Source organism: Spermophilus citellus (genome assembly GCF_964194105.1).
Source record: "Spermophilus citellus genome assembly, chromosome: 10".
In the NCBI taxonomy this organism is placed as follows: Eukaryota; Metazoa; Chordata; class Mammalia; order Rodentia; family Sciuridae; genus Spermophilus; species Spermophilus citellus.
Genome location: NC_138197.1, coordinates 56,704,280 through 56,723,444, shown reverse-complemented (window position 1 = coordinate 56,723,444; position 19,165 = coordinate 56,704,280). Strand labels below are relative to the sequence as shown.

Below are 19,165 nucleotides of genomic sequence, written 5' to 3'. Positions count from 1 at the left end.
AATACAAAAGTAGAAAGAAATACATAAAACAAATAAGATTATTTTTGAATATGATTGAATTACAAGTTCTTATTTATTTAGTATATTTCTAATTTTCTGTTTATTTGAAATATTTTAAAGAATTTAGTATCTCATGCCTTTTAAGTATCAAAATGCATGAGATGCTAAATATAGAATCTTTAGCTTCTTGGGTAATTTTGTTCCCAAGTTTGAGTTAATTTTGCTAGTTCCCAAGACCTAGAACGTCAGTCTCTACTACAAATAATCAAAAATGTCTTGTTTCTTCCCTTCTGTGTCAGTATCAAAACGTTTTCATTTTCTGTTTATTTTTTTCTAAGATAAAGTATCATATTGGGCTGGGGTTGTGGCTCAGCGGTAGAACGCTCGCCTCGCATATGCGAGACCCTGGGTTCGATCCTCAGTACCACATACAAAAATAAACAAGTGAAATAAAGGTGTTGTGTCCAACTACAACTAAAAAAATATATATTTTTTTTTAAAAAGTATCATTTGTTCAAAAAAAGCAAAGATGGTACTGTTGTTTTTTTAAACTTTTTTCCCATTATCAAATGAGCCTTCACTTTTTTCCCTTTTCCTTTGAAGCATCATATTGCCACAAAAATGGTACTTAAATATTTGTAAAGTGTTTTGCATACTCCATCTTCAGTTTATTGATGTAGCAACTGTAAAAGTAACTGAGGTTCAGAGAAGTTACATGACTTGTTCAAGGTTACAAGCTTGGTTAGAGGTTTTTGGGACCAAAATATCTTCTCAATCTTAATAAAACCCCCTCCTTGTAGTACCCACACAGTGATTATTTTTCTGATATATGCATGTATATATTCCTTTTAAAAATACCTTTATCTACATGTAAATGAGCTTACAATGTATTTCTAATATAAGGCTATTGCTAAAGTTAAAGCTAGATTAAAAACCTGTCCTTTTGAATTCTGTAATGTTAAAAAAAAAAAAAGCCAAACATCTTTTTTTTCAGGTTTGAAGTTGTTTGTATGTTGTATTCTGATGCTTTCTCCCCATTTCCTCTACAGTTATGCATGCCTAAAGGGCTATCATTCAGAACCCAAAATGAAAGTAAAGACCCTCAGTTTCACTCATTTATAATTACCCGGGAAGATGGTTCTCGCACCTACGGTTTTGTTCTCACTTTTTATGAAGAAGTTACAAGTAAGCAAATCTGCACAGCAATGCAGACACTCTACCAGATGCACAACGCTGAGCAATACAGCAGTGTTTATGCTTCATCCTCATGCAGCATGGACTCACTGGCAAGCAGCATTGATGAGGGCGATACAACTTCCCTTTTGAAACTCCAGCGATACAACTCCTATGATATCAACAGAGATACCCTGTATGTTTCAAAAAGTATATGCTTGATCACACCACTACCTTTTATGCAGGCCTGCAAGAAATTCCTCATCCAACTTTACAAGGCAGTTACCTCACAGCAGCCACCACCCTTGCCGCTTGAGAGCTACATCCATAATATTCTTTATGAAGTACCTCTTCCACCTCCAGGGAGATCACTGAAATTTTATGGTGTTTATGAACCTGTCATCTGCCAGAGGCCTGGGACCAATGAACTCCCCCTCTCTGACTACCCTCTTCATGAGGCTTTTGAGCTCCTGGGATTAGAGAACCTGGTGCAGGTTTTTACCTGTGTTCTTTTAGAAATGCAGATCCTTCTCTACTCACAAGGTAGGTGTTATTTTCCCAAAACAAGTATTTACATCCTCAAATACTGGATTTCCTTGAGCTATATTGCTAGAACCATGTAATTAATGGTCAGGAGTTTTTTCTGTTTTGTGTAAAAGGAACTGGTATGGATGGAACCAATAACTACATGTTGTTTCTCTTTGAGTTGGCAGTGCTATAGAGAAAAACAGGAAAGTACAATAATATTACCTATACCAGTTTGGACATATTTAATTTTTAATGGAAATAGCCCTTTTTTCCTGATAATATATAATCCTCATTAAAGAAACATTCATTCTTTTCATGAAAGTGAAGAAAACCAGTTACTATGAGGAGGGATATATAGACTTCCCATTTTTTACAAATCAGTAAAGGTTCAGATGAAAATTCAGCTGACATTGGAAAGGAATAAATGAAATTGATGACTCTGAAATGTCTTGAAGCAGTCAACTTTGGAACTTTGCCTGTGGCAACATTTCACTTGAGAGAAGAAGAGAAGTTGTACAGGCATGAAAAAGACAAAGATTTTCCCAGTTTAACTAATAGTTCTGCCAGAGGGTGTGTGTGTGTTTGTTATCATTGTGATATCTTTTATTCATAAATTTCCCTACACACTTGAAAACTAACAAACTGGGTTTTATTTTTCCAGTACATTAACATCTACTAATGTTAAGCTTAGACAAGGATACCAGTTCCCATCTGAATATGAATTTACAGAAGAAATAGAGATGTCATGTCTTAAGGGGTAGTGAATTGAAGAAAATTATAAAATAGTACCTGTACCTTGATGGATCCTTTGAAAAATGTGGCATAAATATTTGGGTTAGCATTTTGCTAACTTGTATTTAGGCTGGCAGAATTCTAGTGCAATCTCCTGACTGCTGCTGTCAGGCTTATTTTACCACTTTTCTTTTTTTATTTTTCTATTTTAAATTATAAGTGAGGCTGAGCCAAGTTAGCTATATTTGTACTTTCCCATCTTGTGTGTATGTTGACACTATTTGTGTGTTGACAACCCTTCACAAGGTTGTGTTTTCTTCCAGTTTATCCTACGTAATGTTCTTTGATAATATGTTCTAGTGTCTCAGTTTTTGTTGACAGGAAGTTCTTCTCTGATAGCCAGTCTAAATTTATTTTCTTTCTTCTTGCTCTCACTTTTTTAGTGCTCATCATTACTTCTAAATCACCTACTAGGAACTGATAATTTTAACTTTAAGTAACTCCTCTTCCTATCATTTTTCCCTAAAGAAGGTAGAGTTGAAGAGTCACATCATGTAGTTTTCAAATTTTGGAGTATTTCAATTTTTAGATTTTTGAATTAGGAATGCCCAACCTATATTGGTTTTAGAAGTCATAACAATCCTGGGTTCAAATTCTGCCTTATCCTTTAGTAACTATAATGATGGGCAAGTTACTTAATTTTCCTAAGTGTCAGTACCATTATTTTTATGAGGATAACAGTCCCCATCCTGTCCCACTGATTTATTGTGAAGGTTAAATAAGAAAACCTGTACAAAGCACTTGGAGTATAAAGTGGCACTAAATGGAAGAGAAGCTGATATTACTGTAGTTATTATTAGTTTAATGTAATCTTCTGTAAATTATGCTTATCTTAAATTGTGGAGGTCCAACATATTACTTAATTTAAACTACAGTTTTTAAAAAATTACATAGTCAAGACATTTGTTTGATCTGGGGTCTTGCTAAGGGTAGAACACTTGCCTGGTATGTGCAAGGCTCTGGATTTGATCCCTAGCAGCATACACAGAGTCAAAAGACTTTTGTTCCAGGATTAAGAGCCTGACAGGGCTGGGGTTGTAGCTCAGTGTGTGTGAGGCACTGGGTTCGAGCCTCAGCACCACATAAAATTAATTAAAGTAAAGGTATTGTGTCCATCTACAACTAAAGAGCCTAATAAATGGGATGGGAGTATAACTCAGTGATAAGAGTGCTTGGCTAGCATATGTGAAGCCTTGGGTGATGTGATGTGATGTCCTCACCACAAAGGAGTGGAAAAATACTAATAAATGTTCTTTTATCCTTTGTACTGTGCTTTTTTTTTAAAGAAAATTTGCCATTATGATACTTCCTTTGTTAAATAGCAGTTTATTTTTCACTTGCTTATCTGAACTGAGCCTCCATGTTTCTACTCTGATATGCTTGTCCCATTTGTTTTAAGTAATCTGTTGAAATTTTAGTTGATTAATACTACCAATTGATTTTAGTTGTAAATGAAGAATGAGTATTTATGGACATGTTTTTGTACTCTGAGTAGTTTTTGGTAATTTGGTCTGGTCTTTTGCTGAGAATATAAGAGACTGAATCCTGAAATAATAGAACTAGATTTTTTTTCTTTTTTTGTGTGAGATGGGATCTTGCTAAGTTGCCCAGGCTAGACTTGAATTTGCTTCCCGAGTACCTGAGAATTTAAGTATGCACCATCATGTTTAGCTCTTAGAACTATATTTTTTTCCCCTATGTGCATACAGTAAAGGCAGGGGTGGGGTGCACATACAATGATTAACTAAAATCACTTGATATCAGGAATTGTGCTAAAGAAATGCATGTACATATGGGGGTTTTCCCCTGCATTTAATCCTTTTACAATTAGATAGTGCTGTAATCCAGGTTTTGTTAATGAGGAAATTGAGTCTCAGGAAAGTTAAGAAATCTGTTTAAGATCATATAGCAAATAAGCAATGCGGTGGCACCAAGAATTGGGCTTAGATCAGTTTTTGTCCAAGTACTTAACCACCACATTAATTGTATTGCACACTGCATTTAGCCTTTCTTTACCTGTTATCAATATTTATATTTAAATTATGAACTCATTTTTTGGCTCAGTTATAAAGGTGTTGTGCTAAATACTTGCAAAATATGAAATGAAAGCTATGTGTAAAAGCAAGTTTTAACATTGACAATCTCTCTCCCATTAGAGAAAGACATTCCATTTAAATACATGAGATGAAAGAATCATTATGTTGATTTGTGCTCTGGTCCCTTCTTTCAGTCTTCCTGACTCTGTGTAAGGGGATTAAAGAACATTTTATACTTCATTTTTTATTCACTGATAAATCTATGCCATAAAATTAAAAAAAAAAAAAACATTTCAAGTACTGAACAATTACCCTGAAAACCCAAAGTGTATCAGAGTAGATGGTTTTCAGTGATGAAAATTTCACTCTAAACTGATTTGAAATTCTGGTCTACAGCCTATTTAAACAGATTCAATCTGTTATTTAGAGTGTGTGTATATCATAGTCACTTTGCAGTGGTAATAAGCTAGAAACTTTAAGTAGAGAATTCATCCAGGTGGAGAAGGCTCTTTCCTGGAACCCCAAATTAAAAAAAAAAAAAAAGCACTTTTGCCGGGCTCAGTGGTGCACGCCTATAATCCCAATGGCTCAGGAGGCTGAGGCAGGAGGATCGTGAGTTCAAAGCCAGCCTCAGCAACTTAGTAAGGCCCTAAGCATCTCAGCGAGACCTTGTCTCTAAATAAAATATAAAAAAGAGCTGGAGATGCGGCTCAGTGGTTAAGGGCTTTTGGGTTCAATCCACAGTGCAAAAAACCCCAAAAAACAGCACTTTCTTCTATAGCCTGGAAATATGTGGAGCTAGGACAGTGGAAAAACAGAGTATGATTCTCTTTTCAAAGAATAGTAGAAGAATGAAATATGGGGAATTTAAAACATCATTGTGGGGGCTGGGGATGTGGCTCAAGCGGTAGCGCGCTCGCCTGGCATGCGTGCGGCCCGGGTTCGATCCTCAGCACCACATACCAACAAAGATGTTGTGACCGCCGATAACTAAAAAAATAAATATTAAAAATTCTCTCTCTCTCTCTCTCTCTCTCTCTCTCTCTCTCTCTCTCTCTCTCTCTCTCTCTCTCCCCCCCTCTCACTCTCTCTTAAAAAAAAAAAAAACATCATTGTGTAACTTTCTTTCTACTTTATTTTTTAACTGGAGATTGAACCCAGGGGTACTACTACTGAGCTACATCCACAGACCTTTTTATTTTGAGACAGGATCTCACTAATTTGCTGAGGCTGGCTTCCAACTTTTGATCTTCCTGCCTCAGTCTCCCAGGTCACTGGGATTACAGATGAGCACCATCATGCCTGACTAGTGGTCTGACTTCCAATACCTATAATTAAAGCCTTAGGAATATTTAGGGGCCTTGCCTACCTCCTTTGGCTCTTCACAAAGGAAGTTAACAGTTCCACACTGCATGCCTGTGTGTGTTTGTTACGCTTTACTCCCTCTGCCCCTAAATTTCCCCTCACTTTTGTAAATTGTGTGTGAATTAAAAATCTTGTCAGAAAGTGGAAGCTAGTTTCAGTTTTCTTGAAGAAATTGTGAGGCTGCTAATCCCAAATTGCTAGTCATGCTCAAGTGGACATCATATCTTATTGGTTGTAGAATTTATAAATCATAAAAGCAATTCTGATACTTTGATGGCAGAGAGTAAGTTTCTGTGACCTGGATTCTAAAAGTAGTACAATTTGACCAGCCAATATTTTAACACCATTTTTTGTGATGAATGTAATCTTATTAAAAATTATTCGTGATACTTTTTAAACAGTAAGGAAGACTTTATTTGGGTCAGTTGAAATAGGCATATGGGACTACCCCACATAGGCCTCCCTTTAATAGTCCAATTTTCCATTGCCCACCTACCTGACCATATGACCAGGTCATTGGCTCCTGCCCATGAGTGGGTAAAAACCTAGACACAGGAACTTTTACCATTGTCAACTCTCTCATCACTGCTGAAAAACCAGTATGCAAGTCAGCCCACTAAGCTGATTTGTTTGGAGTGATGGCCTTCCAAACAGGATGTTGTCCGTTCACCTTGGAATTATCTATCATCCATATATCAAGCAGCTCCTTTTGGTTAGTCAAGTGGTGTTTATAGGGTACCATTCAAGTGACTGTAGAACCTGGCAGTGTCTCTCACAGTTCTAGTTTATCCCTAGGGGAAAAGAGGCCCCCTCCTTCGTGGGAATATCCTTGCATTCCCCATGTAATAAGATCCAGAATAAACTATTTCCATTTCACTTTAGAACTGTTCTGGGTAAAGCCTTCCACAGCAAATTGAATAAGGCTTTTCAGACAATTCAGTTTTGCAACAGTAATATTACTTGAGGTGCCCATTAATAGGAACTTCCTTAACTGCAGCATTTAACCTGGATAATGGACATATTCTGTGGGCAGCTATTCTGATTATTATAAAGCCAATCTCACAGGGCTGTCATATAAAACCTATAAAATGCTTTATCTGAAGTATTCCACTTGGCATTTACAAGTGAAGTCAAGCAGTCTCCCCAGGTAAACAGAACTCATAGTGACTTTTATCCAGTCTGTGAGCCTGGCTTTTCCCTCAAGAATAACTTGGGTATCTGGATCATAAATCCCCATGTGTGATTGTTCTATAGTGAGCCTGTGAGTCTTATGTCAACTATGCAAGTCCAAGTATGTTCTTCTTGTCTATAGCTCTTAAAAACAAAGATACTGTCCCTAAATTAGTCACTATTATAAAAGTTCTTCAGGAAACTGGTGATAGTGATACACAAAATGAGAGAAAACTTGATTCACACTGTATCCCCTGGTTTCAGTAGTTTCTTTTCTTTCATTCTGTGTTTTGTTTGTTTGTTGTGTTTGTTTTGGTACCAGGGATTGAACTCAGGGGCACTCGACCACTGAGCCACATCCCCAGCTCTATTTTGTATTTTATTAGGAGGCAGAGTCTCAATGAGTTGCTTAATGCCTTGCTTTTGCTGATGCTGGCTTTGAACTCAAGATCCTCCTGCCTCAGGCTCTTGAGCTGCTGGGATTGCAGGTGTGCACCACCACGCCCAGCAGTAGTTTCTTATTTTGCCCTTCCCTTAGCAGACCACCTTTTTGGTGATCAGAAGTCTTAGAGGTACTCTGTTGTTTCTATATTATTCTTCCATTCAAAAGTAGCTTTGGAGCTAATGGTCATTATCAGACTGACTTGAAATTTGAAGTTCATCCATTGTCAAGATCTTGATTTCATTTTAGTTCTTACATACAACATAACCAAGGAATTTTGTGTTTTACTTTTTTCTTACTGGCTTATGTTTCCTTAACTATCCAGTGGATCAACTCCATAGGAGTTGGACACATGTCTAAATTCTGAATGTAAACTTTTATGTTTGGTCACTGATCCTAGCACATTTGTGATTTCTAGGTAGGTAACCATATGCCTACCTAGAAATCAAAGGTTCCCCTCCTTTTATTCCTCTTCCTAAACCATATGTTTCTAAGAGTCTGGATCATGCTAGAAATTGCATGTTTTCTAACACCAAATGAAGAAGTGTTTTCTGAAACCAAATGAGAGGTTTTTTCCTCCCTGACACCAACGAGTTCTGATGCTATCTGGGTACTCAACAACCCAGTCCAGTTCTAACACTACTGAGAGATAATTTCAAACTCCACGAGTTTAAGAGTTAGTCCTACAAGACTTCCCTCACTTCTGATTCTAGCCCCAAACAGAGTGCCTGGACTCCATTTCTTTCCAGCTGACTACAAATTTAGGAATTTCTGCCACCTAGATTGGATAACTTTCTAGAATGATTCCCAGAACTCAAGAAAACACTTTACTCACAAATACAAAGTTAACTGTTTTGCTATGAAGAATACAACTCAAGAATAGCCAAATGGAAGTGATGCACAGGGGTTAGGGTAGAGATTCAGTGGCTTCTTCAAGTATGTTACCTCACCTCAATATGTTTACCAGCCTGGAAGCCCCCCTATTTCTTATTTGTAAAAATTAATTTTGTGTATATTTAAGGTATGCACATAATATATGGAGTACAAATAAATAGTAAAAAGGATATTATAAGGAAGCAAATTAACATATGCATCATCTCACATAGTTACTCATTTGTGTGAGGGGCAGGAGCAGCTAAAATTTACTTATCTAGTATGAATCCCAAATGTAGTATAGTTTTATTACCTATAGTCCTCATTTCTAGAAGGACTATATATTTCTAGACTTATTTCTTCTTCAATAAAGTTTTGCTCAGTTGTCTTTTCTCAGGATATTTTTCTTAAGCTTTCAACCAACTAGCATAAAGTCTTAATATGTTTACTTATTTTCTTTTATTTATTTATTTCTTTATTTATTTTTAGATGTTGATGGACTTTTTTGGATTCATTTATTTGTATTTGGTTCTGAGAATCGAATCCAGGTCCTCACACATGCTAGTCAAGTGCTCTTACCACTGAGCCACAAACTCCAGCCCTCTTTATTTTCTCAATCATTGCTATATCTGTCCCTCTTTCCATTCCTAATACTATTTATGTGTGCCTACTTTTCCCCCAATTATTTTTACCCCAAATGTGTCAATTTGATTATTCTTTTCAAAGAAACAGCCTTTATATTCATTGGTATTCCATATTGTATCTTTTTTTTTTCTGTTTTGCTAATTTCTGGTTTTATTTTTATTCTCCCTTCTACTTCCTTTGGACTCATTAAATACCTTTTTCATCCCCTCACCACTATGAGCATACTTTTTCCATTTTTTATTGGTGTGTTGTAAGGATACATAACAGTGGGATTCATTGTAACAAATTCATACATGCTTACGATATTACAATTTATTTAGTCAATACAATACAATTTACAGTACAATTTAGTCAGTGTAGTTCCTCAGGATTTCCTCTTTCTCTCCTCTCCTCTCTTCCACTGGTCCCTTTTCTCTACTCTTATTAGTCTCTCTTTGATTTTCATGAGATCCCGCCCTTCACCTTTCTTTTCCTTTTTACTCTCTACTTTTCACATATGACCCTTGACTTTCTCAGTTTGGCTTATTTCATTTAACATAACGCTCTTAAGATCCATCCATTTTCCTGCAAATGACATAATTTTATTATAGCTAAATAAAATTCCATTGTGTATATTTATCACATTTTCTTTGTCCATTCATACATTGATGGACACCTAAATTGGTTCCATAGTTCAGTTATTGTGCATTATGCTGCTGTAAATATGGATATGCAGGTATCACTGTAGTATGATGACTAATTCTTTAGATAAATACCAAAGATTTGGGCTGGGGTTGTGGCTTAGTGGTTGAGTGCTTGCCTAGCATGTGTGAGGTCCTGGGTTTGATTCTCTGCACCGCATACAAATAAAGGTCCAGTCGACAGCTTAAATAAATAAATAATGCCAAAGAGTGATATAGTTGGGTCATATGGTGGCTCCATTGCTACTGTTTTGATTTCCATGCTGATTTCCTTGGTGCTTGTACTAATGTACAATCCCACCAATAGTGATCCTTTTCCCCTACATCCTCTCTAGCATTTATTATTGTTTGTATTCTTGATGGCTGCCATTCTAACTAGAGTGAGTTAAAATCTCAGTATGGTTTTGATGTACATTTCCTAATTGCTAATGATGTTAAATGTTTTTCATATATTTGTTGGCCATGTATATTTATTCTTTTGGGGGTGTCTGTTGCATTCATTTGCCCATTTATGAATTGGGTTATTTGTGGGGGGTTTTGGTGGAATTTTTTTCCAGTTCTTACATATTCTGATTGTTAAAACTTTGTCAGAAGAGAGCTAGTAAAGAATTTCGTTTTGTAGTTCTTTCTTCATATTCTTTTTTTTTTAATTTTTTTTTTTTTTAGTTGTTGATGGACCTTTATTTTATATGGGGTGCTGATAATCGAACCCAGTGCCTCGCATATGCTAGCTAGGCAAGTGCTCCACCACTTCCCACCACAATCCCAGCTCTCTTCATATTCTTAACTGTTTCCTTTGTTGTATAGAATATTTTTAATTTTATGCCATCCCATTTATTAATTCTTGGTATTATTTCCTTAGCTATAGGAGTTCTATTGAGGAACTCATTGCCGTGCCTGTATTTTGAAGTGTTGACCCTACATTTTTTATTACTATAGCTCTGTAGTATAATTTGAAGACAAATATTGTGAAGCCTACAACATTGCTTTTTTGGCTTAGAATTGCTGTAGCTATTCTGGGTCTTTTATCCTTCCAAATGAATTTTAGGACTGTTTTTTCTAGTTCTATGAATAATGTCATTGGTATTTTGATGCACATTGCATTGAATCTGTGTATTACTTTTGTAATATGGCCATTTTAACCGTATTGATTCTGTTTTGTCTATGAACATGGGAGATCTTCCATCTCTTGTCTTCCTCAAGTTCCTTTTTCAGTTTCTATAGTTTTTCATTGTAGAGGTCTTTTACCTCCTTGGTTAGATTTATTCCTAAGTGTTTTGTTTGTTATGGCTATTGTAAATGGGATTATTTTTATTTCTTTTTCAACATATTCATTATTGGTATACAGGAAAGCTATTGATTTTTGTATGTTGATTTTATAACGTGCTACTTTGCTAAAAATTTTTTATTAGTTCCAGCAGTCTTCTGGTGGAACTTTTTGGGTCTTCTAAATATAGGATCATATCATCTGCAAACAGGGATAATTTTACTTCTTTCTTTCTATTTATATCCCTTCTATTTCCTTCTCTTGTCTAATTGTGCTGGCTGGAATTTTTTGAGTAATGAGAATGGACACCCTTGTCTTGTTCCACATTTTAAAGGAAATCCCTTCAGTTTTTACCCATTCTGTTGGCTTTGGGGTTTATCATATATAGTCTTTATAATGTTGAGGTAAGTTCTTTCTATTCCTAGTTTCTTAAGTATTTTTGTCACAAATGGGTGCTGATTTTTGTTGAAGGCATCTATTAAGATGACTATGTGATTTTTATTAATTTATGTGGTGAATTGCATTTATTGATTTGCATATTAAACTATCCTTGCATCCCTGGAATGAAACCAACTTGGCCATGATGTACAGTCTTATTAATATTTTGTTGAATTTGATTTGCTAATATTTTATTAATGATTTTTATATCTAAGCTCATCAGGAATATTGATCTGTAGTTTTTTTTCCCTTTATCTATCATCTGGTTTTGGTATCAGGATGATACTGGCTTCATAGAAGTGTTCCTTCCCTTTCTATTTCATGAAATAATTTGTGGAGCTTTGGCATTAGTTCTTTAAAGGTCTGGTAGAATTCACTTAAGAATCCATCTGATCCTGGGCTTTTCTTTATAGGGAGACTTCTTATTACTGCTTCTATCTCATTGATTGTTAGTGATCTGTTTAGGTTTTCTGTATCCTCTTGATTCAATTTTGGCAAGTCATATATGTCTAGAAATATGTCTGTTTCTTCAGAGTTTTCTGATTTTTTGCAGTATAAGTTTTCAAAACAGTCCCTAATGATCCTCTGGATTTCTGTGCTGTCTGGTGATTTCTCTTTTTTCATCTCTAATTTTATTAATTTGTGTCTTCTCTCTCTTTCTCTTGGTGAGTTTGGCTAAGAATTTATCTGTCATAAAAAATTAAAATAAAAAAAAGCATAAAAAAGAGTTTTTCTTACTTTTACTTATCTTTACTGATCTTTTCAGTCAGTTGTTTAATTGATCTTTTATAGTTTTTAAATTCATTGATTTTGGGCTCTGATTTTAATTATTTCCTTCCTTGTACTGGTTTTAGAATTTGTTTGTTCACCCCTCCTCCCACAGGGCCTTGAGTTATCTTTAGGTTGTTTGTTTGGGATCTTTCTGATTTTCTTACATAAGCACTAATAGCTATTAAAAAAAAAAAAAAAAAAACTTTCCTCTTATAATTACCTTTATAGTGTTCCAGAGGTTCAGATATGTTGTATCACTATTCTCATTTGAATCTAATAATTTTTAAAATTTCTCCCCTGATTTCTTCTATCACCCATTCATTATTTGAAATTGTGTTGTTCAGTCCCATGTTTTATATAGTTTCTGTAATTTGTTGTAGTTAATTTCTAATTTCATTCTGTTATGATCAAATAAAATGAAAGGAATTTTATCATTTTTAAAAATTTGCTAAGAGTTACTTTGTGGCTCAAAATATGATGTGTTTGGGAGAAAGGTCCATGAGCAGCTGATAAGAAAGTGAATTTGGCTGTTGTTGCACGGAATATAGGTGTCTATTAAATCATTTATAACTTTTTTAAGATCTTGGAGTCTTTACCGGGTTTATGTATGAATGACCTATCTGTTGGTGAGAGAGGTGTGTTGAAATCACCCAGTGTTATTGTACTGGGATCTATCTGAATCTTTGAGTAGTGTCTGTTTCATGTAATTAGGTATACCAATGTTTTGGGCATAAATATTTACTATCATTTTATCTTCTTGTTTAATTGTTCCCTTTGTAAGTATCAAGTGACCTTCTTTGTCTCTTACTAATTTTGTCTGAAATATGGTTTATTGGATATAAGAGTAGCTACTCCTGCTTGTTTGGGGGCTCCATTTGCATTATATATCAATTTCTAACCTTTTACTTTCAGCTTGTGGCTGGATTATTTGCCTGTAAGGCGAGTCTCTTGCAAACAATGTATAGTTGGGTATTGTTTAATCCATTCTACTAGCATGTGTCTTAATTGAAGAGTTGACATCATTTACATTCAGTGTTATAGATGTTTATTAATTCCTGCCATTTTGATTTATTTCTAATGTTTAATTTGGTTCTGTTTCTCATTTTCTTAGCTACTTTTCAGATGAGATTTGTCCATTTGCAAGCTTTTTTAACTATTATCTTGGGCTGGGGATGTGGCTCAAGTGGTAGCGCTCTCGCCTGGCATGTGTGCGGCCCAGGTTCCTCAGCACCACATACAAAACAAAGATGTTGTGTCCGCCGAAAACTAAAAAATAAATACTAAAAATTCTCTCTCTCTTAAAAAAAAGTTAATTAAAAAAAAACTATTATCTTTAGTGCTTGCCTAGTAGTCATGAATTCTTTTAGTTTCTACTTACCTTGGAAGTTTTTTATTTCCTTTTAAATTCTGAAGGATAGCTTCGTTGGATACAGCAATCTTGGAAGCTATAGCAATCTTGGTTGGCAGTTATTTTCTTTCGAGGCTTGGAACACATTATTCTAACCCCTCCTGGATTTTAGAAGTTGTGATAAGAAATCATAAGTAATTCTAATCGACCTGCCTCTAAATGTGACCTGATATTTTTCTATTGAGGCTTTTAAATTTCTATCCTTGGTGCTCTGTGTTAGGCATTTTAAAATGTGTCAAAGAGAGGTGGGTTTTTTTGTTGTTTTTTTTAGTTGTAGGTGGACACAACACCTTTATTTTATTTATTTTGCTAAGGATAGAAACCAGTGCTTCACATTTGCTAGGCAGTCACTCTATCACTGAGCCACAACCCCAGCCTGAGAGGTTCTTTTTTGATCTTGTTTTATTTGGGATTCTGAATGACTCCTGTGTCTAGATGTCCATCTCATTCCCAAGGGTTGGAAATTATTCTGTAATTATTTTCCTGAAGAGGTTATCCATGACATTGTAGTGGTACCCTCTTTCTCCACAGAAAAATCTTAACTGGGCTTATCCAGAAATCTTCACTATGGGTGATTTTGGGACTGTTAGCAAAAGAGTCTCTGCAAAAGAGTTCAATGTAGATAAACTTCCTATTTTCATGTTGCCCTGTTTTACTTGGCCACTGGCTGGGAAGATATCAGCACTCCAGGTGCTGGGCACCCCCTTACTAGTTTTTCACAAACATGTACCCCAGTATAGTAGTTTGTAGAAATGTGCAAACAAGTCCTCTGGCCTTGAACTGGGGCTTTACAGAGATGTCTATATTCCTAAGATAAGAGAAGATACCAGTTGGGCTCCATGGTAACAGCTGGCTGAGGGAGGAAAGAAAGGGAAGAAGAAGCTCTCCCTTCTCAGGTGTTGGCTTTGAAGGGTTAACTTGCCCAAAACAGTGAAAGAAAAAGCTGCTTTTATGTAAACTTCTGCAGATTGTGAACTTCTGAGCCCCTCCCCTTACATGCTGGGTATAAAATTCTGAAACCACCTGAACTCAGGATTCAGGGGATTGATTGATTACAACAAAAGCTGTGCCTTCTGAACCTGGCTGCAGCCAAATAAAACTGTTTCCTGCTATCTTCGGTGCCTTGCCTCTTCAGTGCCTTGCCTCGTCTGTCCCTAGAACAACATTAGTCCACATCTCACAATCCTCTTTAATTTCAGTGATTCTTAAATTTGTTCTCTTACAGTTGTCCCAGAGTTCTTGTATATTCTGGTCATGGTTATTTAGTCATTTTCTTTTCTTTAATACTGTCTAATGTTCAGAGTTGGCCACTGTGCCTTCTAGCTCTGAGATTCTGTCTTCTGCATGGTGTATTCTATTAGAGACTTTCACCTGAGCATTTTACTTGATTTATTGTGTCTTTCATTTCTAAGATTTCTGTTTGATAGTTTTTCAGCATTTCTGCCTCCATATTGAATTCCTTGTTTGGGGTTTTTGTCTCTGTTCTTTGCATTAAAATATCATAGAAGTTTGGGAATGGTTTAGTTCGTGTATGGAGCAAGGTGCACTGTTTCTTGGTTGGATTTTGGATATAACTCAGCAGTAGTCTCTACCCTGTATTCCAGTAAATTCCTAGCAGCTCACAGGACAGGGAGAAATAAACAACAGCAACAATGGCAGTAAACTATTTACAGCTTTATAATAAATAAATGGTGCTTATTGTGACGTATACAATGCTAATTACTACAAAAACAGGAATTGTGAGGTCAGCAGTTGCCAACAACAATAGCAGTAAATAGCCATGAACTAAATCTGGCATTAAAGTAAACAGCAGGTATCAACTGTGCCATCCATAGTACTAATAACTGCTGTAGCATGAATGGTGTCAGTAGGAATTATATAAACCAAGTAGTTCTAAAAGGTGGTGAAAATATAGTTCATTAAGAGGAAAAGTATGATAGGAAGGTAACATAAAGTTTAGAATATTCAAAATGTGTACAGAAAAAGCAGTAGAAATGTAGCAAGTGATGACTGTAAAGGAGAAAAAAAAGTAAAAGAAACAATAAAGAGAAAGACAAGGAGAATTTGGCTATTAGAGGGAGAAGAAAGAAGAAAAAAAGAAACAACAATTATGAAAACCAAAATAAACAAATAGAAACATCTAACCCTCAAAAGACAAAACAAAGAAACACAACAAAATTTAAAAGTGAGAAAAAAAAAGAAATGTTTATATGTAGGTATATCCATGAACCAGTAAGCACAGCAAGAACACCCCCACCACACCTTCCCCCCAAAAAGGAGGAAGAAATGAAAAATAAAAGAATTTTTCCCCCTGAGGTAGTCAGAACTGTCAACAATGATGGATATTGACTGCATATGCCAGACTGCCTTTCTTTCTATTTATTTTTGGGCTATGTACCTCTTAGAGCAAGGGCTGGGGGTTGGCAAACCTTATTTCTTTTTGTGTTTCTCACTGAGCTGCAGCTGGAGTGGCCTGGAACCACAGCTGGCTGATATAGCTCTTAACTTCCCTTCTCACCAGTATAAAATAGAATGGAATAGGAAGTACTTTCTATTGGAGCTTTGTTCAGACAGATTTGTTTGACCAGATTGATGCACTCCCAGGGTAGGGCTACTACAGAGTTCTAAATGGGAAATTCAACCTTGGCCTTGAACTTGTGATCCTTGTGTTTAGCTCTAATTAGGACTTTGGGTCATTGTTAGGTGGTATCTGCTCTGTTAGGGAGTCTGGATCTCAGGGTCCTCCCAGGAATTCTGTTGTAGGGCAGGGTGCCAAAACCTCCACAAGTCCACTCCCCACGAATGTGCCTTTCCTAGGCTCACTTCCTGAGTGTAATTCCAGAATGTAATCATGCCTGCCTGTTCAGTTTCCTGACCCTCTTTAGCTGATCTTGTGAGCCACCACACTTCCCTCCGTATCTCTGACCCAGATCTCTCCTGGTATAATCTTCTCTGTGCCTGTTTCCATCATGTTCTTATAGGTATACCTTAGCCACATGATAAGCACTTACTGGGACAATATAGCACTACTTGCTATAGTCTGCTGGGTCCCACAGCAGCAAGCTACAGATTGGCTTCCCTAAGGTGGCTCCCCACCTTAGCTCTCCTCTTGCCAGTTGAGAAACACAGAGCACTTTTCAAACACCAGCTCATTGTGCAGCCTCTGGTTCAGCAGCGCTCAGATAGAATTTTCCATGTCAAATTTGTCTTGTGTTTCTCTGTGTTATCCTCCCCTCTGTAGTAAACCAGGGGTGCTGCCACCACTGGCTTAGCTTCAGTGTACTCATTCTTGTCCTTTGTTTAATGTACCCTAATTTCTGAATCTCTAAAAATCTCTGTCTGATATTGAATTTCTGTAAATTCCCTCTTTCACCCGCCTCACTGAGAAAGGAGTATTCCTGCTGCTTAAATCCTGAGCCACAGAACAACTGGAAATGTAGCCTTCTCTAATCTGCCATCTTGAATCTCCCCTTCTGCTCTTAGCATCTTAAGCATTTGATTCCTGTGTCAATTACATTCTGTAAGTTTTAATATCTGGTATTTTGTTCTAAGAATTTTAAAATATGTATTTATTCTGACATTTTGTCCTACTTTTCTTTCTTTGTTTATTGAGGTTTTTTTGCCCCCCCCCCACTCAATGTTTGTCTCTTGCCTTCTTTTGAATTGGATTGAATTTTTTTTCCTCACTGAAGTTTTTTCCACTGAGTTTAGATATTCTGTATTTCTCTTGTGTGTGTGTGTGTGTGTGTGTGTGTGTGTGTTTTGGTAGTTCCTCACTGAGTTACAGAAGCTGGCCTTGAACTTGTGATCCTTGTGTCTCAGCCTCCTGGGTAGATGGCATTACAGGTGTGCACCATCATGCTTAGCTGGCTTACTTTTTAATGGTTCAGAATTTTAATAATCTTCAAGATAGACATTTTTTATATACTTAATTTTGTTTAAATTTATCCACAATGATTTTTTTTAATTCACATTCCTTGTCTCATATATTTCTTCTGGGATCAGTCTCCTTCTTAAAATGTATTGTTAGACATTCTTTTACTGAGGTGACCTTGGTTAGATTTTGTTCAACTGAAAATGGTTTATTTTGCCCTTGTTTTTGAAAAGTAGCTCCTTTGGATGTTAAATTCTAGGTTAAAAGGTTTCCTTCCTTCCTTCCTTCCTTCCTTCCTTCCTTTCCTCCCTCCCTCCCCTCTGAAGATAATATCTTCTGGTTTTCAGTATAGCTACTGAGAAGTCAGCTATCACAGTCACTCTAATTCAGTGGCCACAAATCTATCTTTTCATTGTGTGTGCGTGCATGCACACACGTATACGTGCTCTGACAACTGATTTTGGTTTTGGTATCCTGTATTTTGTGCTTTCTTTGACTTACTTGTGATTCAAGGTTTAATGTCTTTCACCAGTTTTGGGAAATTCTCAACCATCTTTCTACTTATTTCTTGTATCCTCTTTCTTTCTTTCTTTTTTTGCCTTCTTGAAACTTATTAAACATAACAACCTGTCTTGCCTTGCTCAGTCTTCTTTGTATTTCAGTCTCTTTTTTCTTTTTGTTTCTGTGCTGCATTCTGGGTGATTTCTCCACATCTGTCACCCAGTTTATTAATGTATTGTTTTAACCAGTGTTTAATCTGTAGCTAATTCTTTCTTTAACATTTTGGTAACAGGAAAGTTAAGTGTTTTTGATTGTTTGTTTTTAGGGTTCTTTAAAATTACAAAAACAGATTGACAGGGCTGTGGTTGTAGCTCAGTGATAGAAGCACTTGCCTGGCATGTGTGAGAAACTGGATTTGATCCTAGCACCACATAAAAATAAATGTATTGTGTCTGTCTACAACTAAAAATATAAATAAAAATTTAAAAATTGTCATGGGGACACAAGGACAAGCAAGTTTAGGTTCAGGTGTAGTCATTTGTTGGTTTTACATACCATTTTTGCTTAGGACAACTGTCAAGTCCTCCATGATTAGAATACTTACAGCCCTTGCTTTGGGAGCTGTCATAGGCCCTTTATTTGATAATGCTATAGGGCATTGTTGGCAATATCTGAGGTGAATTTCTCTGCAGCTAGGTGCATGAGCTAATTTATGCATGGCTCTTAGTCCCCCAAACCCTCATGGTTCAGTAGTAATCAGTCACTATATTCAGGATCATTGGTGTACAGCCATCCAGCCTCACCAGGAAATTCATCAGAGCTGTGCTGGACACTTCACAATTCCCTTGGCAGTACTTAGCAGTGCATAAACTCCCTTGGACATAGCCCCCTGCTGGTACTAATCACCTGTAGCCGATGCCAGAGCCTTGCAGTGCTGATTGGCCAGCTTTCCAACCTGCATCATCACAGTTCCTATTCCTTCAACCACAGCTCCAACCCTAGACCCCTGTGCTGTCCTTGAGGAGCCAGCCTTATCTTCCAGGTTGGTTGCTGGTAGATAGCACAGCAGGGGCTGACATCAGGGGCAAGGCAGCAGAAGCTATTGCTACATTCGGGTGTACACCAGATCAACTGCTTGACAAAGTTTTGATAGTATGTTTTATTATGGAACAACCAAACATAATTTTTAAATGTCTAAAAGG

At 36.5% G+C, this 19,165-nt stretch overlaps 1 protein-coding gene across 3 annotated transcripts in view; it reads left to right on the top strand.

Annotated features, from left to right (window-relative positions):
• Positions 1 to 19,165, top strand: part of DENND5B (DENN domain containing 5B) — a 185,099-nt gene that overhangs the window by 77,331 nt on the left and 88,603 nt on the right. For all 3 annotated transcript variants that reach the window (XM_081310696.1, XM_081310695.1, XM_081310694.1), the window contains one exon: positions 1,050 to 1,716. In XM_081310696.1, the coding sequence (XP_081166822.1) occupies positions 1,050 to 1,716 (667 nt within the window). The remainder of the gene's footprint in view (positions 1 to 1,049; positions 1,717 to 19,165) is intronic.